This window comes from Pongo pygmaeus, chromosome 2 (assembly GCF_028885625.2).
Source record: "Pongo pygmaeus isolate AG05252 chromosome 2, NHGRI_mPonPyg2-v2.0_pri, whole genome shotgun sequence".
Taxonomy (NCBI): domain Eukaryota; kingdom Metazoa; phylum Chordata; class Mammalia; order Primates; family Hominidae; genus Pongo; species Pongo pygmaeus.
Genome location: NC_085930.1, coordinates 188,000,804 through 188,022,752, shown reverse-complemented (window position 1 = coordinate 188,022,752; position 21,949 = coordinate 188,000,804). Strand labels below are relative to the sequence as shown.

At 37.3% G+C, this 21,949-nt stretch overlaps 1 protein-coding gene across 2 annotated transcripts in view; it reads right to left on the bottom strand.

Annotated features, from left to right (window-relative positions):
* Window positions 1–1,724: 1,724 nt before the first annotated feature.
* KCNMB2 (potassium calcium-activated channel subfamily M regulatory beta subunit 2) overlaps window positions 1,725–21,949 on the bottom strand; it is a 302,680-nt gene continuing 282,455 nt past the window's right edge. For both annotated transcript variants that reach the window (XM_063661417.1, XM_054483154.2), the window contains exons 3-5: window positions 20,423–20,593; window positions 17,810–18,005; window positions 1,725–3,490 (exon numbers count right to left, since the gene is read on the bottom strand). In XM_063661417.1, the coding sequence (XP_063517487.1) occupies window positions 3,206–3,490; window positions 17,810–18,005; window positions 20,423–20,593 (652 nt within the window). In that variant the 3' untranslated portion in view covers window positions 1,725–3,205. The remainder of the gene's footprint in view (window positions 3,491–17,809; window positions 18,006–20,422; window positions 20,594–21,949) is intronic.

Here is a 21,949-nt window from a genome sequence, read left to right as displayed (position 1 = left end):
ATTTAACTATGCTTGTATTAGAACAAACCATTGCTTTAAAATTATTGTTTTAACTCACTTGAGTCAATTGCTCATATTGTTTTGCTAGCCTGCTGGTCTCACTTTTAATGCCAGTGGAATGATTACAGTGTTAAGATGTTTCACCGACAGAAATGTGATAAGAAATTTATGGCTTGACATCCTGAAAATAATATTTGCTTTATAAATGCCATGCATTCACAGCATGGTCAACATGGTCATTCACAGCAATGGGAAAGGGTAGCCTGCTGGAACTCTACATGTCACGTGGTCTACATAAGAGGTATTTTATGATTGCCTACACTGTCATTACCAGTGTCAGCTAGTGTTTTGCCAGTAGCTTTCTACAGAATCATATATTTATTATAGCTATTTGCAAGCAATCATTGGTGCATTTACCATTTCTGGGTTTTAATACAATTGCAACTCAGAGAATCTGAAATCAATAAAGCTTTAGATGGGATGTGCCAATCGGATACTGAAAGTGATTTGGAAGTGTAGACGTTTATTCCATTTAGGGAAATCATTCTTGATGAATAATATGGAGATCAGAGCTCTGCTTCTAGCAGTTGGAAATATAGCTTTAGGGCTTAAAAATGAAAGACTTACTAGGAATATCAACAGAAAAGCTGTTTTTCAATCTATAGATTAATATATGCAGATTCTGTTTGAGAATCAGACCTGTGCTCTGAAGGTTAGCAAATGGTATTCATTCCTCTTTCCACATACTTAGGATGGAATGTTAGTGTTAAAAGGGACCTTGATGATCAGCTGACTTCACCTCCTAATTTTACAGTCAAAGAAGTCAAAAGACTAATTGAGAACTTTAAAGTCATCTAGTCACCATATCGCCAATGAGGTACTTTGACTTCCAGTTCAATGCTTTTTCTTCACTCCTATAATCTTTTCCAAGCCTCAGAATCCCCCTGTGTTATCTAAAAGATGCCAAAGTCATGGAAATGGTCACCGTAGCAGGAAAACTACAGACTATTTTCTTAGCTCTTCACCATCTTAGTATGTGTATAGCCTTGGGGAAATTATTTAACATCTCTTAGCTTCAACATTCTCATCTGTAGGATGAGATAATAATAATACCTCATCCAATAGAGTTGTTAAACGATGAAATTAGTTAACATGTGCAAAGCATTTAAAACATTATTAGTCCCAGATCTTTCTCTTTTAATAATGAGCATTAATTGTTTATATATCTAAATTTCTTGAAGGGGCTGTTGCTGTATTGGGATTCTAGAAGGCAGCAGTTAATCTCTTTTTGGTGTCATTATTTAAAAATTTCTACATTGTTATCTTAAACATTATTTGGGAATTTTTAATAAAAATTCAGAATTAAGTAAAAATAAATTAACCCATCTGATAATTTCACTCACATATATTTCACCCTTGGATCACTCAAAGGGAAGCCTAAGGAACATTAAAGACTGCACATTTTAAGCTCTATAGTCTCAAATATTTCTTTAGTATCTTCAGAATTATATGTTTTAAAGTAGAGTAGAAATAAAAGAGTTTTTCATCCTATTTTTCAAATGGTCACAACATTATGTGTATGTGTTTGGGTGTTAAAAAAAGAAACTTTCTTTGTAATCACTCAAAATATTTTTAAAGGTAGTGAAATACAAGTTTTTGGACTACCATGGGCTTGTCAGCTCAGAATGCAAGAAGTATTCAAATCTTGCAATTTAATAGATTAAAAAAAAATTTAATTACACATTTGAAGTCCTGATTACATCCTAGGGATTTATTTGCTTATGAAAAGTCAAACTATGAATTACAATATTGCAGAATAATTTTCCACTTCATCAGATTAGTTTTACCATTCATTCCACAAATGATTTGTAAAATTTTGCATTACCTAAAAAACTTTGATACTACATTACAAAAAGGTACTTAAATATAGATGAGAAAGATAGATGTTTGTCTTCTTCTTTTGATATTGATATTAAATGAAAGATGGAATGCTTTTTATTTAAAATCAATCCGTCATATTTTCCCCCAAACACAATAAGTAAATAGCAATGTGAACAAAGGCTTTCTTTAAGTCTGTTATTCAGTTCAAATATGTGTTAGAAAAAAGATCTATTCTGTGTATAAAATATAACAACAAAAAAGGGAATTATAAATAGAAAAATAAAACATGTAGAAGAGACTAATATTCTGTGCACATAGCTTTAAAATCCCAATAGGGAATGCTTGTCAGAAGGAGATACTACACATTCATTGACTTAAACACAAATTCACAAAGAGCAATATTCCAACACATTAATTTGCCACAACAGATTTACCCATTGAAACCAGTCCACCAATTTTTACCAGCAAGTAGCATCTTAATTTTACCATCTAACGGTTAAATTGAAATGAAATAAAGATTTCCACACAAATATCAGTAACACAGACTTTCCTGGATTGTAATGGAGCACCTACCAACATTCAGTCAGCTCACAGGTAATGACACTCCTTGTAAGTATCATCTCTTCACACAGTAGCAGGGTCTTAAATGGAAAAGGGGTCTGTTCATTTTCTACATAAATCACAGGAAGATATTATAGAACTGGCTAATGAAAACAGCTTATATTTTGGAAATTAGTTTTAAAAATCTGAAGTTATGAATAAAAAGTGATGAAAAAAAGTAGCTGGCTGGGTTTCCCCTCTTCTTTACAGTGATATGGTAAAAAATACAAGGAAAGTACCTAACTTCCTTTAATTAGGAAATCTGGTCTCTTCACTTGCTATAGGGCTCAGTTTAGAAGAAGAAAAGAAAAAAATATTTTTGGCTGTAGCTTTAGTAAACAATAAGTGATGAAAAATATTGTCTTCAAGAGATCTGACAACTCAGAACACAGACTTTATCACACTGATGTCACGTACATTCCTCCACGAAGCTTGGCAAATGAATAACTGAGCCCTATTTTGGCGGAATGAGAGAAGAAAGTACTAGTTCCAGTACAGAAATAAGATTATGAAAACCACCAACCAACACAAAACAGTTATTTATTCTCCTGAATAATAAAGACATGTTTGCATATAGAACAGCTTTTGTATTATTGCTCTACATATAAGAATATATTAGGGAACTCATAACAGACTGCACATTACAAACTTAAGGTTCTTTGGTGAAGAATGAAAGAAAACAGTATTTGAGCTTTAACAAAAATTATTTTATCCATTTTTGCATTTATCTATTGATCCGTTGGATCCTCTCACATAGTAGGGAGAGGTACTGTGTAAGTTTCACCATGGCAACAATTGCCACGCCCCCGGCCATCATACAGGTTGGCCAGAAGAGTGAATGGAACAGCACGTTGGAACTGTAGAGTTTGGTTAGGATAACGTTCTTCTGGTTTCCTTCTGGGTCAGAATAGCAGGAGAAGTGTTGATACTTCCTGAAGTTTTCCATGACAACATTCACCAGGGACATGGATTCTTCAAAATTTTTTCCACATTTAGGTATATAGGAGCACTGTGAAGAATAAGATAAACTGTTACTAGAAGATACTCTGTGTGTTTCAGACTCTAGGAGGGGGTGGAGTATTGTGTCCAAATAGGTGATCTGTGAAATAACCATGGTGGTTATTCTTTTCATATTCAAACTGGTGCCTTTGGAAACCCTAATAAATAACACATTGATTAAAACAATGTTTTAAGGTATCTGACAAAGATGTCCCTTGATTGCTCACCCATATATTATTTATTGATTGAAATAAAATGATAGATATGTTAATTAGCTGGATTTAATCATTCCATGTTGCATGCATAAAATAAATTAAATGATTCCCAGAATTCTTTTTGCCATAACTAGGTATGATAGGTTTTAATTATTTTCTATCAAACATACTTCTTTATGGAATCAGAATGTCAACTCTGCCATCATTTTGTCTGTCCACATCTGTCCACATAACATAAAAACTTACCAGTTCTCTCAGGGAAAGTAGTTTACTTTTATCTTTTTGTCTTGGCTTCATTTTATTTGGTTACCTTGCAACTGTCATAAAAAACAGCTACACTTCTGTTGAATTACTGAAAAAGAAATCTGTCATGTGTAGGAATATTGAATAGTTAAAGAGCTGAGATGAGTGGGTCAGACCCATTTAGTATGCCAAAGTAGCTTTTCCTATAAGCCAAGGAAAAATAAAACAGCTTTTCCTATAAGCCGAGGAAGAATAAAACAGTTCTTTAATCACCACTCACCTGAGAACTTACGCTACCTTTCTTTTGATCTTTTCACCTCTCTTTTCTTTGGCTACCTCTTTTACATGTCTCTCCTCTCTTTATTTCTACACACTTTGATATGGTTTGTCTTTGTGTCCCCACCCAAATCTCACTTTAATTGTAATACCATGTGTCAGGAGAGGGACCTGGTAGGAGGTGATTGGATCATGGGGGCAGTTTCCCCCATGCTTTTCTTATGATAGTGAGTAAATTCTCATGAGATTTGATGGTTTAAAACTGTTTGACAGTTCTTCCCTCATGTTCTCTCTCTTGCTTGCCACCATGAAAAGATGTGCCTTGCTTCTCCTTCATTTTCTGCCATGATTGTAAGTTTCCTGAGGCCTTCCCAGCCATGTGGAAATGTGAGTTAATTAAACCTTTTTCATTTATAAATTACCTAGTCTCGGGTATTATCTTTATAACAGTGTGAAAATAAGCTAATACAGAGAATTGGTACCAGGCCAGTGGGATATTTCTATAAAGATAACTTTAAAATGTGGAAGCAACTTTGGAACTGGGTAACAGGCAGAGGTTGGAACAGTTTGAAGCACTCAGAAGAAGACAGGAAGATGAAGGAAAATTTGGAACTTCCTAGAGATTTGTTGAATGGTTTTGACCAAAATGATGATAGTGATATGGACAAAGAAGTCCAGACTGAGGTAGTTTCAGATAGAGATGAGTAACTTACTGAGAACTGGAGCAAAGGTTGTGCTTGCCATGCTTTAGCAAAGAGATTAGCAGCATTTTGTCCCTGCCATAGAAATATGCGGAACTTTGAACTTGAGAGAGATGAATTAGGATATCTGACAGAAGAAATTTCTAACCAGCAGAGCATTCAAGAGGTGACCTGGCTTTTCTTGAAATGTGCAGTTATATGCATTCACAAAGAGATGATTTGAAATTGGAGCTTATGTTTAAAAGCATAAAAGTTTGGAAAATGTGCAGCCTGACCATGTTGGTAGAAAAGAAAAACCCATTTTCTGGGGAGAAATTCAAGCTTTCTGCAGAAATTGGCATAAGTAAGGAGGAGCTGAATGTTAATAGCCAACACAATGGGGAAAATGTCTCTAGGCATGTCAGAGATTTTTGTACTAGCTCTTCCCATCACAGGCCTGGAGGCATGGAGGGAAAAATGGCCTAGGGCCCTGCTGCTCTGTGCAGCCTTGCGACTTGGTGCCCTGTTTTCCAGCTGTTCCAGCTGTGGCTATAAGGGGTCAGTGTACAGCTCAGGCTATTGCTTCAGAGGGTGCAAGCCCCAAGCCTTGGCAGCTTCCAGGTGTTGTTGGGACTGCAGGTGTGCAAAAGAGTTAAGGTTTTGGAACTTCCACCTAGATTTCAGAGGATAGATAGAAATGCCTGGGTGTCCAGGCAGAATTCTGATGTAGGGGTGGAGCCCTCATGGAGAACCTCTGCTAGGGCAATGCAGAAGGGAAATGTGGGGTTGGAGTCCCCACACAGAATCCCCACTGGGGCACTGCCTAGTGGAGCTGTGAGAAGAGGGCCACTGTCCTTCAGACCCCAGAAGAATAGATCCACTGACAGCTTGCACTGTGTGCCTAGAAAAGCTGCAGGCACTCAGAGCCAGCCCGGGAAAGCAACTGCAGGGGCTGTACCCTACAGAACCACACCACAGGGTGAAGCTGCCCAAGGCCTTGGGAACCCATCTCTTGCATCAATGAGCCCCGAATGTGAGACATGGAGTCAAAGGAGATTATTTTGGAACTTTAAGATTTAATGACTGCCTGTCCAGGTTTTGGACTTGTATGGGGCCTGTGGTCCCTTTGCTTTAGCCAATTTCTCCCATTTGGAATGGGTCTATTTACCCAATGCCTGTACCCCCATTGTATCTTGGAAGTAACTAACTTGCTTTTGATTTTACAGGCTCATAGGTGGAAGGGATTTGCCTTATCTCAGACGAGACTTTGGGCTTGGAATTTTGAGTTAATGCTGGAATGATTTAAGACTTTGGGGGACTGTTGGGAAGGCATGATTGGTTTTGAAATGTATAAAGGACATGAGATTTGGGAAGAGCCGGGGCAGAATGATGTGGTTTGGCTCTGTGTCTCCACTCAAGTCTCATCTCAAATCACAATTTCCATGTGTCAGGGAAGGACCTGGTGGGAGGTGACTGGATCATGGAGGTGGTTTCTCCATGCTGTTCTCATGATAATGAGTGAGTTCTCATGAGAAGTGATGGTTTAAAAGTGTCTGGCAGCCCCCCGGCCCTCATGCTGTCTCTCCTGCCAGTATGAAAAGACGTGCCTTGCTTCCCCTTTGCCTTCCATCATGACTGTAAGTTTCCTGATGCCTCCCCAGCCATGCAGAACCATAAGTCAACTAAACCTTTTTCTTTTATAAATTGCCCAGTCTCAGTTGTTCTTTTTAGCAGTGTGAAAACAGATTAATACACACTTATATCTTTGGATTTTGTTTTCTTTTGTATCTCCTCCTTCCTTGCCCTTCCTTCAACCCCCACCTGGCCTTAAATCTTTCTCTCTGTTCCTCTTCCTGTTCACTCTTCCCTTTCTCCACTTTCTTATCTAGATACAGATGGAATTCAATAACTTTTTTGTAGTTTTTCTTTTTATTTTATGTTAGATATAGTTGGACACATTTTTAATTAAAAAAGCTATCTCTGAGGAAATCTCTGTGACTTATATTCCTTGGTTTATAAATGTACCATGACAAAACTGATATAATAATGAGGGTTTTTTTTTTAAGTTTGGAAAAACGTGATTTAAATCACTTTTCTGGGAGATGTTTGGGTTTTTGGTTAACTCTCTTCTCTATTGGTAAGAACCTCTCAATAGACTTTTTACTGTCCTGCCCCTTATGTAATCAAATGATTAACTTATCTGATTTATCAGAATTAAATTGGTTTCTGACAGAATCACTGCTTATCTATACAGTGTTTTAGTGTGAGTTGAAACACTGTGCTCCTTCTTCAAAACATTATCATTTTCAGTTGGAAAATTATCCTAATAAACTTATTTTATTTATAAAACTCATGTCTTACTGTCATTTACCAATTTTTGCATTGCACCTATAAATATTCACATATATGACTTTTACAATGTGTTTGGTACCTCTGTGCAATGCACAGCCTCCATGACTACATGCAGAGACACAGATAAGGAAGCGGGTGAACTTTGAGGTACATTGATATAGGCTTTGGGGTAGAAGCCTGAAATTTCAGAAAAATTTAGACCAGTAGATTTCTCAGGAACAAAATATTTAAAAAACAAAAAGTTTTGGCTAATGAAATATATTTGAATTACTCTTTCCCCTGACTTTATCAGTGGGCACACAGGCACCTTGCTTTTTTTTTTTTTTTTTTGCTGAGCTGTAGTCATTGAATTATTTGACTATAAACAGCAGGAAGTTTCTTTGATTAGTTAAGAATGGAGGATGAGCATGCTGGCATTTATCGTAAACCACGTTTAATGTGCTGTTCTTGTAGCAAGGTCTGGTTGACACCTTAAAATTTAACCAGCTAAGAATAAATGTGAATACATTTGTATAGGTGAGTAGAGCAGAGAATCCCCTGGTACTAGCAAGGCATTAAGGGGGTGAAAGTATCACCAAGAAAGCAGAATTTTTCAGTCAGTTATAATTTAGTATGAAAACTGGACTTTGACTGCCATGAAGCAAATTTCCTACCAGTTGGATGCCTCTGGATCAAAAGGGTGTAAGGCAGTGTGGGAATACCTTTATTTTTGTCCTTCAAAAATGGACATCTTCAAAGATGACCTGATCATTTCTTTAACATTTTTAGAAATGTTTTTTGAACCAAAGCATTTAAAAAATAACAGACATACCATTTCTGGTCGAATTTAAACCAAGCCAATTTAGATTATGAATGCTTCAGGTATCTGTATATTTTTGTGCCAAGATAGTTTATAGTAGCAATTTCAGTGGTGAACAGTGCTAAGTTATTGAAATGATCTCAGTAAAAATGGCATTCCATTGAAAGTGAAGTTTTTCCTTTTCTTATGCTTTTGTGAATTGATTCAGCTTAAAAATATAGATTTTTAAACAAACATTTGTCAGACAGATGGCAATAATTCTGTCAGTAGGTAAGATTCTTCATATAAACTACCATTGAGACCATCTGGCAGAACTGTAATACAGGAGCTGCTAATTAAAGTTGAAAGCCATTGGGCTTTCATTGCATGCATGTGGGCTGGATGGATGAGGCATGGTCCATACTTGATTGATTGTGGGACCTCAGGGCCAATGGTACACATATGAGCAACAGGCAGATACCAGTGGAGAAAAGGTCCTCTGCCCTGGTGTTTTTAGCTCTTTCTCATCTTGTCATTTTTTAACATACATATAAACCAGCTGTCACTAGACCGTTAACTGTCCCTGAAAATGAAAATTCTACTATTTGTCAATCAGTCATGTACTTTTATTATTGATAAGTCCTTTGGTGATCATGAATGTATGAGTAGTATAACAAGCTCCTAACTTGTGCTCAGGAGATCTGGTTACTGTGTGACTATAGGCAAGTTATGTGGCCTCTCAGAATCAATTTTTTTAAATCTATATAATGGGGTTAATAGAGCCTTCATGGCAGGGTGTTTTTTGTGAGGATTAAATGATGAATATGCATAAAGCCTCAATAAATTTTCATTAACATGTTTTTCTATTGGAATTTCACATTTGTCCACATGATCGTCTAAAAGTCGTCAATCAAGCGTCACATACTAAACTATGAAATCTCTAAGACGAGAAAATTACTAGCTGCGTGGTTTTCACAGAAGCAGTCCTGTTTAATGGCTGTAATCTCATGTCCCTTGCCTTTTTGTCTTAGGAGATTTGCATTATGCTGAATTCTACACTCGGAGCCTAGGTTTTTGTTTCTGTGGCTCAAATGATAGCCATGAGTATGTTTCTTAGGCAGGTGTGAATTTAGAGTGAAGATTTAGTTATCTTATTATGATTTTATCATGTGTTCAGAGGGTATTTTTATGTCTTTGGTTTTGAATACATAGAATGCATTTCAATAAACAAAACTTTACTGAGATATAAACTTAGTTGGAAAAATGTAATTTAGATAGAAAAAATAAACATCCATCATTTTTAGATCTTTCTTTTTTGGTGGGAGGTGTGGGAAAGGGAAGATTTAGGTTTTAGACTATGTATGATATTTTACGGAAAGAATATATGAGTAATAATTTTATATATACAATATATTTTAGTACTGATAAAAAAATATGTTAATATTTTGCCATGGCTATAGGTCATTCTTTCTTTTGTGCCTTAATATGTGACTATATAAATCTATCAAACCTCTGAAGCAGCCATTCAGTGGAAGATTTAGACTTACATCTCTCTTAATATTGAGTTTTGTTAATAAAATCTTACTGCTTTTCCCAATCCTTAGATTCTTGACAGACAGAAACTTCTCTTTAGTACTGAAAACCACAGGGATGGACCCATGATCATGCTCTTTCCTTTCCCAGCTGAAAAACTTTGGGTCCTGTCAATGTCTTCTGATCGTCCTTTCCCTTACATGGGCAATGAAGGTCCAGCAATTGCATCTTCTCTCCAATTTTTGAGGAGCTGACTAAATTTTTTTTCCTTAGCCTCTCTTCCAGAATCATTCAGAACAGTTATTTTTATTCTCATGATGGACAGAAGTTTTTAGAACTACCTGTTGGGCTTTTTTTCAGACATGCTTCACTAGGCTTGTGTGAAGTGAAGAGTGACATGCCTTCATCTTAAAAATAAAAGATGTGGGGAAGGGAGGAGGCAGTAAGAGAGTGTTTTTGGCTGAATAACCTCACTGTCAGCCTCCTTTTCCTTGTGATGGTAGGAAGGGAGCTATCCATTTCTCAGATCACTTCAAGGGAAAGGTGTGTTCTTCATTTGCCTTTTTATAAAGAGGAAAGTGTCTTATTCTTGAAATGGGGTTAGAAATTTGATAAAAATCCATTCAATATTTGTTGTCTCCAATATACCATATAGCATGTTATATATAGGTGACAAAAACATAAACAATACAGAATGTATAGAGAGAAACAGAAAAAAAACACACAGATGGGTGATGAAATTAGATGAGAATGTGGCTAAAAAGCCTTTCGGTAAAGACTGTACCATCATAGAAGTGGGCCACACATGTACTGTAAAAACTCCTTAGTAACCAGGTCCTAGTCTACAATGTCCATGAAGTAAACAAACAAACAAACAAAAACCAAAAATGGAAAAAAACATTGCTCATGTGAAACATAAATATTATTGGTTCCAAAGTCAATGGAACTTTTTCTAGTGTTCCCAAACAATGAATATTATGCACATATTTATTAAGCATATATAATGTACCAGACTTTGCATTCTATGCTTGAGAATGGGACATAGCTTGAATGTTCAAAGAATGTATAGTTCCCCAGCTGGTAGCCTTGGATTCACAAATATATTTTGAACTTTTGAATTTCTTGAACATTAATGATAAACAGATGAGTTGAGAAAGTAAATTGAGACTTCATTTCTTCCCACTCCTTTTGAGACTTCATGCTCTTTACCATCACTTTTTAAAAAACTGGATCCTACAACATTTACCTTAGACTTGTTTAGTTTGAACTTCTAGTATCTGCTTGATTTTGGCAAGTGGACCGTTCCAAGTATTTAGTAGTGAAAAGGAAAACAGAATTCACACTGCTATGCATGACTGTTTCTTTCAGTATTGAGACAAAGGTCCCACTACAGAGAGATTTTCCTTTCCTGTATTTGCCCACAGGTCTCATATCTATTATGGCACTTCTGCTTGATTTGGAGTAGAGAAGAAACTTGAAAGACCTGGGAAATTGACTAAGGAGATAGAAACTTCTCAGAGCTTTGGGATTAGACAATATCCAGAGAGCTTAAACCATGGAATCCCTAGGATTCTGATGTATCCAATTAGTCCTAAAGTGAGGCCAATATCTAATCTGACCTTGAATCTTCACCACGCCCCTCTCTCTTGGCAATTGAAAAGCACTAGTTTCCTTCCCCCTGCTTTTCTTCTCGATGCTGAGTATCAGCTTCTTTCTGGCACATTCTTTCTTTTACTTATACACAAAGGTGCCCTCTTCAGCTGTCCCAGATTTCAACTTTGGTAAGGAGTGACTAAACTTTGTCAGTCACAAAATGTTTCTGAATCTATGGTCTACAGGCAGTTTCAGCAAATGTCTAAGAAATATCTCAAATTTAAAATGCTAATTATGGGATGTCAAATGCCAAATTTCAGGGCATATTCCCCTCCTCCACCCCCCCCCCCACTTTTCTTTTTAACCCCTTTCAGGGTAAGCTTCTATCTGTTTAATATCCACTCTACATAAACTGATGCTGAATATACAGTCCTAATCTTACCTGTGGATAACAGATAATTCTATTCCTTGCTCATTGTTTCTTACTTGATCCTAAGTGCCTCTTGGAATAGGATGGAATGGTGTAGATTCTCACCTGTTCACCAAAATATCTATCAGAAGGATGAATAATTCATAGAATTTGGATTTTTCAGAACTGTTGTCTTTATTCTCTCAAGGAGATGCACTAATGTTTTACTCTTTTAAGAGCAAGCATGATGAAGTAAAAAGACTTAGATTTTAATTCAGACATAATTAGTTAGTGAATGTGTAACTCTGGGAAAATTATTTTATTATTCTGAGCTCACCTTCATTATGTGTGGGGAAAAGCCCCCCACACACCTGGAGTTAGCAGTGTGTTGTGAGAGTATAGTAGGAGAAACTGAATTTGGATTTTTCTACATCATCAGACCAGATATATAGTATTATGCCATATACCAAAAAATGGGTATAGTTTCCTTTTTTTTGCACCAAACTACATTTTTAATCTAACCTCAAATCATAGGGGCATGTTTTGGGAATTCCTGGTAAGTAAAAGAGGTTTTAAACTCCTGAAGGAGATGGGCATTGAGGTATTCACAAGCAACAACCATAGTGAATTAATACTCAGCTGCTATTTTTTATGATGCTAGTGACAGCCTTGTAGCCAAGGGAGGCAGGGACCCTTGAGCCCTCTTGTAGCTCCCAGAGCCCATTAGTCAGGCAGTGGCTCCAGGAGAGCATGACAGTTTATCAGCTTAAGCAGCTTCGGTCATAATGTTGACAAGAGTTTGGGCACTGGGTTTAAAGGCTAAAGAAAAACTATGTGAGAGAGGGTAAAAATGTAAAAATAAAATGCTTTCTACCAAGATGCAGACAGATTGACTAATATCCTTTCGCCTCCTATTGTCTTAGGACAGTTATTATCAGTAGGGCCTGATGTATCTCAATACAACCATGCCCATTTCTTGGTAACTGTGAGGGAGACCATTATTTTTGGTGGGCTTGGGAAGGATAACAGGAAAGGGAGTTGACATTGAAAATTTTTTATGTTTTTGCTAGAATTATCTTGAATATTCCTCATTTTGCCTGAAGACGGTTTAATGACCTTTTCACATGGAGATAATTGTGTATTTTCAGTGTGTATATTTCAGATTAAAAGCAGAGGCTAGCTTTCCAGAAAGTAAAGAATCACTGGGCCAGGAAAGTGAGCCAAATGTTTGGTGCCTTTTTTCCCTGGGAGTATTTGCTGATTGTGGAAGGGGGTGAGAGCCTAGGAGGCTAACTGGCATTTTTGACAGCCTTGCAGAGCTATGAGCAGGAATTATGATTGTGGGCCTATCAAGCTGGGGTCTCGATAATTCCCCTATTCACTTTGGGTTGGGATTCCGAAGGGCTGCATCCTGGGAGAATAGTCAGCCTGAAATAGATAGGTCCTCGTAGGGACTTCAGTTCAGATCTGAGTATCACAATTTATGAAGTCAGAATGAGGTGATCCTGAATGGCTTGTGCCTGGCAGAAGTAAATGGAAATAATTTTTGGAAAAGATGACATTATAACATTATCCTAGTATTAAAGTTATTTTTTATAAAAATTTTGCAAATATAATATCAGAAACCTAATAAAACATAGCCAGATATTACAAGACAACATGAAAGCAAACAAGAGAAAACAAAAACAGAACAGATATATATGGGCTTCAAATAGTGAAGATAGCAAAATAGACTTTATAATGACTATAATTTTACTTTTTATGTTGAAGGATTTAAAAGGCAATAATTAAAATATTGCAGAGAACTAGAAATGATAAAACAAGACTCAATTGGATATTCTAGAATTGAAAATACAGTAAGAGAAATTAAGCACTCAATGGATGGGTTTAACAGTTGATTTGCAGAGCAGAGGAAAGAATTGCTGAATTAGAAGATAGGTATATATCCAGAAAGAAGCAAAGAGAGACAAAAGGAGGGAGAAAAACAAAAGGGAGCATAAGACATGTAGGGGATACAGTGAGAAAACCTCGTATGTGGCCAACTGGAGTCCCAGAGGTGAAGATGCAGAGAATGACTACAGACAATGTTGATAAGATAATGGCAGAATTTTCTAAAATTGACAAAGAATATTAAGGAACAGGGAAAGAAGCCTTGGAAATGCTAATGCTAAGTAGGCTAAATAAAAATAATTGCATGTATTGGCACATAATAGTTAAACTGTAGAAAAACCAATAAAATAATCTTTAAAATAGGCCAAGATTACCTTCAAAGAAGCAGCAATTAGACTGAGGACTGATTTCTGAATAGTAACAATGCTCACCAGAAGACAATGGAAGAAAAATAGCCAACTTAGAATTTTGTACTCAGTGATTGTGTCCTTCCGGAAGAAAAATAAAATGAAAAATGCTTTCAGACAAATGAAAAATGAGAACATTTTTTAGGGATGTCATTGCACTAAAATAAATACTAGTAGAGATGGTCCTAGATAGAAGAACAGAGATAAAGGAATACGAATAATAAAAATGGAAAAATGTGGATCCATGTAAATTAACATTGACTATATACAACAACAATAGTAATGTCTACATGAGCTTCAAGTATACATAACATAAAAATGATAATATATAAGTTGGGAAAAGAATAAAAAAGTGGAGTTAAAATGTTTCAAAGTCTTTGATTAGTCAAGATTGCAAGTTGTAAAGTTTTATTTTAGGTTTAGGTACAGGTTTGTTTCATAGGTAAATTGCATGTCACAGGGGTGTGGTGTACAGTTTATTTCACCACCCAGGTAGTAAGCATAGTACCCTATGTAGTTTTAAATTCTCACCCTCCTTCCTCCCTCCACCGTCAAGCAGGCTTTGGTGTGTGCTTTTTCATTCATTGTGTCCATGTGTACTCAATGTTTAGCTACCACTTATAAGTGAGAATATGTGGTATTTGGTTTTCTGTTCCTGTGTTAGTTTACTTAGCATGATGACCTGCAGCTCCATCCATGGTTGCTGCAAAGGACATGATCTCATTCTTTTTCATGATTGTGTAGTATTATTCCATGGTGTATATGTACCACATTTTCTTTATCCTGTCCACTGTTGATGGGCATTTAGGTTGATTCCATATCTTTGCTATTGTGAGAAGGGCTGCCATGAACATACATGTACATGTGCCTTTGTGACAGAAAAATTTGTATTGTTCAGGGTATATACCCAATACTGGGATTTCTGGGACGAATGATAGTTCTGCTTTGTGTTCTCTGAACACAATGGCTGAACCAGTTTACATTCCCACCAAAAGTGGATAGGCGTTCCTTTTTCTTTGCAACCTCACCAGCTTCTGTTATTTTTTGACTTTAAAAAGAATAGTAACAGAATAGATAACTTCTGATAAAATAGAGGAAGAAATGAGATTCTAAAAATAATTCAATGAGGAAAAGTGTGATCTCTTCAAAAATGGACTGGAGCACGTGGGTGTACATATGAAACAAACAAACAAACAAAAAGGAAACTTGATCCCTACGTGAAAATTAATTCCAGTCAGATTTTACTGTATACATGAAAGGGAAAACAATAATACACCTAGAATGTCATTTAGGAGAATGACTTTATGATATTAGAGTGGGCGTAAGACTTAAACAGAACAGCAAAAGCACTGAACAGAAAGAAAAAGATTGACCAAATCTGGTTACACTGAAATTAGAAGTTTCTTTCATTGAAAGACATTCAGAGAGTGAAAAGGCCACATAATGGGAGAAGATATTTACAACACATATAACCAACAGAGGTTCATATTTAAATGACTCCTATATTGAAAGTAAAGAAGAAACAATTCCATAGAAAAATGGGCAAACAACTTGCATGGACATTGCCCAAAATGGATATCCAAATGGCCAATAAATAAATGAAAAGGCACTTGATAACATTAGCCATCAGAATCATGAAGAAATATCACCACATTAGCTAAATTAAAATTACAGATATTACCAAGTGTTGGCAAAGATTTGGAGCAGTAAGAACTCTCATACCCACAGGGTTGGTGAGAAGGTATATTTGCATATACATTTTGGAAAATTACTTGGCATTATCTACTTAACTTTAAGATATGTATACTCTATGATTTAAACATTCCATTCCCAGGTTTATACCTGATGGAAGTGTGTGTGCTTGTGCACCAGAGATATATATGAGAATATTCATGGTAGAATTACTTGTAATAATCCCAAACTATAGACAATTCAAAATGTCCATCAGCAGTAGAACGAATAAATAAACAGACATACTCATACAATGGAATATGATACAGTAATGAAAATGAATGAACTGTAACTAAATGGAATAAATCTAACAAACATAACGCTATGTGAAGAAAACCAGACAGAAAGGAAAGTATTCTATGTGATTCCATTTATATAATGTTTAAAAATGAGGCAAAACTATTAATAAAATATATATGTTTAAGGATATATCCTTAGGTGATAAAAATACAAAGAAAAGTAAGAAAGTAATTGCCATAAACTGTCAGGATAGTTGTCTTTGGTGGAGGCAGAGCCTGTAGTTATCGAGAGGGGGCATGTAGGGTGTTTTTGGGGTACAGAAAATGTTGTATTTCTTTACCCTTAAGGTGGTTACATGGTGGTTATGAATCTGTTTGTCATACTTGAGCTGTACTTTTTCATTTCATGCACAGTTCTGTATGTTACAATTTACTTTAAAAAACAAGATAGTGGGGCCAATAAACCAAATGATGACCTAGTATTATGCTGAGAGCAAATAAGGTACCAGTCCTGAATACATATCTGGGACATTTATTGGTAGCTTCTCTCTCCATTTATAGCCTAAATAATGCATTCACAGGGCTGTAGTGATAATTTGTCAAAATGAGGAAATGAAAATATGTCCCACTTTTTGATGCCTATTCAGGTTTAAGAGTTTCATAGGCATTTGTCATTACTGGTCAGCTTTGATTTTAAAATCTGACTTAAGGGAAGATCTTGAAAGACAAACACTTTGTGAGAGAGCTAGGCTTTACATATTGCAGCACAGTGCTGGGACTGGTATTATTTGTGGCTACTACAAACGAAAGAAAATCAGAGCCAGCATTTTCAAACAACATTCTCTGAAATATTTATTATGTTGAGTCCTCAGAGATATTTGCAAGAATTCTTTTAAGTTATTGTAACAAAAGTTCAAGGTGGGTTTCCTTACTTTGTGTCAACATATCAGAAACAAATCCTATTCACTCTCTATGTGCTAGTATTGAACCTTGAATCTACTGCATTTTTTTCAATAACTATAAGTTATATCATTTAACTGCTGACAATTTAATGAAAAGAAAAGCTTTTACAAGAAAGATTAGAGGTCAGAAGGGTTTATCCTGGTAATAAGAGCCAAGAGTGGCATCGAGTTGTCTTGGCATATGAGATTATTCTGCATATCGAATTGTTACCACAAATCCAAAACTCGATATATTTAACATAAAATTGTAATGGCAAGTTGGTTCTGCTGACACCTTCCTGGTCATCCCAGACCTTATAAATGTAAATTTTATGTAAAGCTTTAACAAAACACACATTCGTTGAATATCTACCATGTGGACTTGAATATCTTAGTGGACTGGAAAATTCAGCCTCTATGAATATAGCATATGTGAAGAACACACACACACACACACACACACACGCACACACACACACACACACACAGTGACCATGGGTTGAAAGTAGCATGCTCTGCTCAACATTGTGCATGCTCAGGTTTCATCTTCATAAGGACCTTGCAAGGTGGCCATTTGTTACTTTTTAGAGAAAAGGAAGCTGAGGATCAGAAAGGTTAAGTTATATCCCTGAGGTCACAGAACTAAATGACACTGACCATGAACAAACAGAATACACCTTTACCTGACGGTTCCCAGGTACAGGACAAACACATGGTTTTGTCTTGTACATCTCTAAGCTGCATACTTGCTTTGAAAGACTCAGTCTATTTGTGTAAAGATATATTAATATTTACCCTTTCAAATGGAAGTGAAAGCTAAATCTGCACTACCACAAATGTAGGAATGATTTGTCCACAACTTGCACAGAAAATAAATATTTTCTAGGCAAGAGTCACATAGCAAGTTCTCTGAATGGAAGAGGCAGGCTCTGCTTCCTGGAAGTATTTTCCTTTGAAATGCTGGCAAAAGGGAACTTCAGAGGCAGACAGCCTGGTGTGAAGCTCTGCGGGGTAACTGAAATGCAGTGTGCCAAGTTCCTACCTTCTGATTGATTTTTATTGTCTCTTCTGTGTGGTAGAGGAGGAGCTTTTCCCCGGAAGAAGTCAGGTTAACGTACACCTGGAGGCAGGGGTACTGAGAAAGTTTCCAGCAGTCTGGACCACAGCTGAAGGAGCAATTAAATGTTTCCGTGATGGATGCATTCAGCAAGGTGCATTGAGACTCTTCGGTCCACACGCTACAGAGAAAGGGGTGAGAGTAAACACAGGCCCAAGAGCTAATAGTGAGAAAGGTATAGTCTGAGGGAATTATTTCTCATCTCCTGAAGCTGAAAAATCTTTTCTAAATCTCTAATATGATCTATCTGTGTAAAGTTTAGGCCTTCGAATAGAACAGCTTTAAGCAAACTACCGTATAACATAGACAAACTTGGACACATGAGAACATTTTCAATGACTTCCATTGGATATGGTATTCTCCAGTGCTTGACTTAAGTTCTTTTTTCCCTTATGGAACTCACTGGTAACATGAGGCATGCTTTAAAATCATCACCTGTCCTCACCCTGTATTTCTACATTGTAGGCAGCTTCTTGACATGCTCCAGCCCCTACCTCTGTATGTTTTACTTTGTACTTTCTGCATCCCAACTCCCTCCCCAGCCCAGTTTGTAGGCACAGAAGGTGTGAGGGAGAAGGATGGGGGAGATGGCAAAAGAGTGGAGGGTCGTGTGGTCCAGCTTGACAGATGGAAGGACAGTGACAGAATGCCTTAAGGTCTTTCTAATAAGGGAAAAAAGATAACTCTTTCATTGTATCATGAGCAATCACTTACTGCACATTCCTTTCACCCTAATTGGTAATTTACATACATAACCTTCTTTTGTTCTCTCAACAGCTGTGCAAGTTGGGTAGTAATTTCTTTTTAAAAGTGAGTGAACTGAGAAATCCCATGACATATGCAAGGACATATAGGCAGTAAGTGATGGAAATTGTGATCCAATCTTCTAATTCTCTAAGGCCCAGGGTCATTCTATTGTGTTTTGTTGTCTCCCCACAAACACAATGGAAAAGAAACCCTTTTATGCAGACTAGTGGATGAATAAGGGTGCCCTGTTACCTCTCACCTGGAAGGATTCCAGCTGCCCATTGGTCAAATGGTCATTTAAAAATACCTTTAATTTTATGATCAAGATTAACATTTGTAATAAGGAATTAACACACCAGCAATTGATGGTTTGGTTTTGGGTATAAGCTGATCACCATAGCAATGGGAAAACATGTTTTCTTTGCAGATTAATACCCTTTCCTTTTGTTGGACAGGCATTCACAGCTTCCTGCCCCTTTGCATGTGTGAAGTTTTATTCCAGAAGCAGGATACTAGACCTGATCCCCTCCCTTGGTGTGGCAAACTGTATTTTCCTGGAACATGGGTGGTCACATTTTGCTTATATACTGAGGAAAAAGTCTCTGATGGTTCTAACCAGATGTGAAGATCTGAAAGCATTTTGGAATCAATGACCACTTGGGGCCTGAGGCATCAGCACTTTCATAGAAAATGAGCACAGCTGAAGGCTGTCAGAGAAACAGATCAGAGCAGCCACAAATGTGAAAGATGATGCCTTAATTTCAGCAAATTACTGTATTTCAGCTGGATTTTGCTTCTAAAATGAAAGTATTAATTTAGATGGAGAAACAAATGCCACAAAATGGTTCCATTTTCTTTTGGATTGAAACCTCAATTTTTCATTTGAAAAGGTCTTGTTTCTTTAAGCTGAACTGCTGTGAGACTTCCCCCCATTCGATACATCAAGGCTGGGCTCACCCGTGTTTAGAGTGTCCAATTTGTGGACAACAGTTAGCTAGAGATGCTGGTGGGATTTACTACATGGCTTACTGAGGACAGGAGTACACTTGCTATCCCACAATTTATTTGCCTCCCTATCCATTCAATAAACCTATAGCAAATATTGAAATGAAAAGATTCAAAATCTGTTATTTTTAAAAGTTGATGCATAGCAGTGTTTTTCAGCCTAGAAGGCCCATTAGAACAACCTGGGGAGCTTTAACAGATACTGGTGACTGGGTCCCACTCCAGACCAATTAAATCTGACCTTCTGGGGTGATGATGATGGGGGCTGGGTATTAGCATTTTTAAGAGTTTCTGGGGGAAGTTGGAATATACAGTTGAGAACCACTCACGTGGAAGGTGATGGAGGAGTTGGTTGGGGTGGAAAAGGGAGGAGGGTGGGGAATGGACAGAAGTGTGAAGAGGCAGGAATAGGGACTTTGGAATAGGTGAGATGTGGGCTTGAATCTTAGCTCTGCCACAAGCAAGAGCTGTATGACACGGGGAAATCATATCTCTCTTGAGCCTCAGTTTTGCCGTTTTTATAATGAGTATATTTATACTTACCTTATAGAGTAATTGTGATAATTAAACAAGTAGAAGTCTTTGACACCTGGTATCCAGATTATACGTAGAGCTATATGTATCATTATTATTAGATAACATTATTGAGAAGTATTATTTACCAGGAACTTCTCAAAGTTCTTATCAGGAAAGAAGGTGAGGAAGATGACCTTAGGGTTGCCTAAGTGATGGGGGAGGATGGAGGAGGAGACAAACAGCAGGGTCCCACCCCCCCAGTGGTATTACCTCTGCATGTATGAGCGCAGGAGTGTGATTCCCAGCAGAAAATACATCATGATGGAGCACACCATCATAGCCAGTCCCAGGAGAATAGCTCGGTCCTCTCCTGCCTTCAGTGCTGTGACTGTTTTCCTTTTGTCCAGGAGGTCATGGTCCCTGATTTTCTGGTAAATATTTCTGAGGTTAAAAACAATATGGTCTTACATTAAATTTAGTTAATCAGCATGCCCCTAGACAGCAGGTCAGTTTCTGCCCATGCCTTCCTAGGGCCCTCCAAACCTGCTTCAGTGCAGCAGGACCTCAGTGTGTGTCCACTACCTCCCACACAAGCACACACATGCACACATGCATGCACACACACTCACAAGCACATGCACGCCTATATGTGTACCAGTCCTGAGCAGAAATAAGCCCTCCTTCTTTACTCTGGGGCCAATGTCTAACTGAAAATTAATTTTCCTTCTATCTAATTCTAAAGAAAGAAACCAATCCCCTCAACCCTCAAAATAATGCTTTGGGTTTGTTGACTTTACCATTTAACCCAAAGCTGATCATTATTGATTTTTAAATAATTTTGGAATACCTAATGGAGCATTGATTCAAATAAATGGCAACATATACTAGGAATATATCAAATTAATCTTTCATTTCTCTTCAGTAGTGATAGGCAGAAGTTATTTTGTTTAACATTTTTCTCAAGCTGAGGACTGCTTAGGGCTTTGTTGGCTTGAGATTGATAAGCAGTTGAAGATGTAGAGTGGTGACCCAGCTATTCTTATATGTGAAAACTTTCCATTGAGTTAGAAAAGTGTCATTCAAATCGAGGCCAGGCCCTATAACTTTGGACAGTTTTATTAGTATTTTTGTTTTTTATTTTAGAGCAGCAATGTAGGGTAAGAAAGAACAAGAAATTGAAATCAACTGTCTCCTGAGTTCAGACTGATTTCACTGCTTATTAGCTGTGTGATCAATAACAAGTGCCTTAGCCTTTCTGATCCCCAGTCACCTGCAAAGTGAAAATAATGATTAAATGCATTTTAATGGCTAAGTGACATGATACAAGCAAATTATTTAAGAGAATGACTGACATGAGATTTGGCCGGGCGTGGCGGCTCACGCCTGTAATCCCAGCACTTTGGGAGGCCGAGGTGGGCGGATCACAAGGTCAGACGATCGAGATCATCCTGGCTAACATGGTGAAACCCCGTCTCTACTAAAAAAAAAATACAAAAAATTAGCCAGACGTGGTGGCGGGCACCTGTAGTCCCAGCTACTCGGGAGGCTGAGGCAAGAGAATGGCGTGAACCTGGGAGGCGGAGCTTGCAGTGAGCCGAGATCGCGCCACTGCACTCCAGCCTGGGTGAAAGAGCGAGTCTCCATCTCAAAAAAAAAAAAAAAAAAAAAGAATAACTGACAAGAGATTAGTAATAAATGTTCCCATTCAAAAATGGGGTGGGGAGCTACAGCTCAATGACACGGACATCAGAACATCCTAAAATTGCTACTATTCTCCAGAGAATTTTTAATGGACAA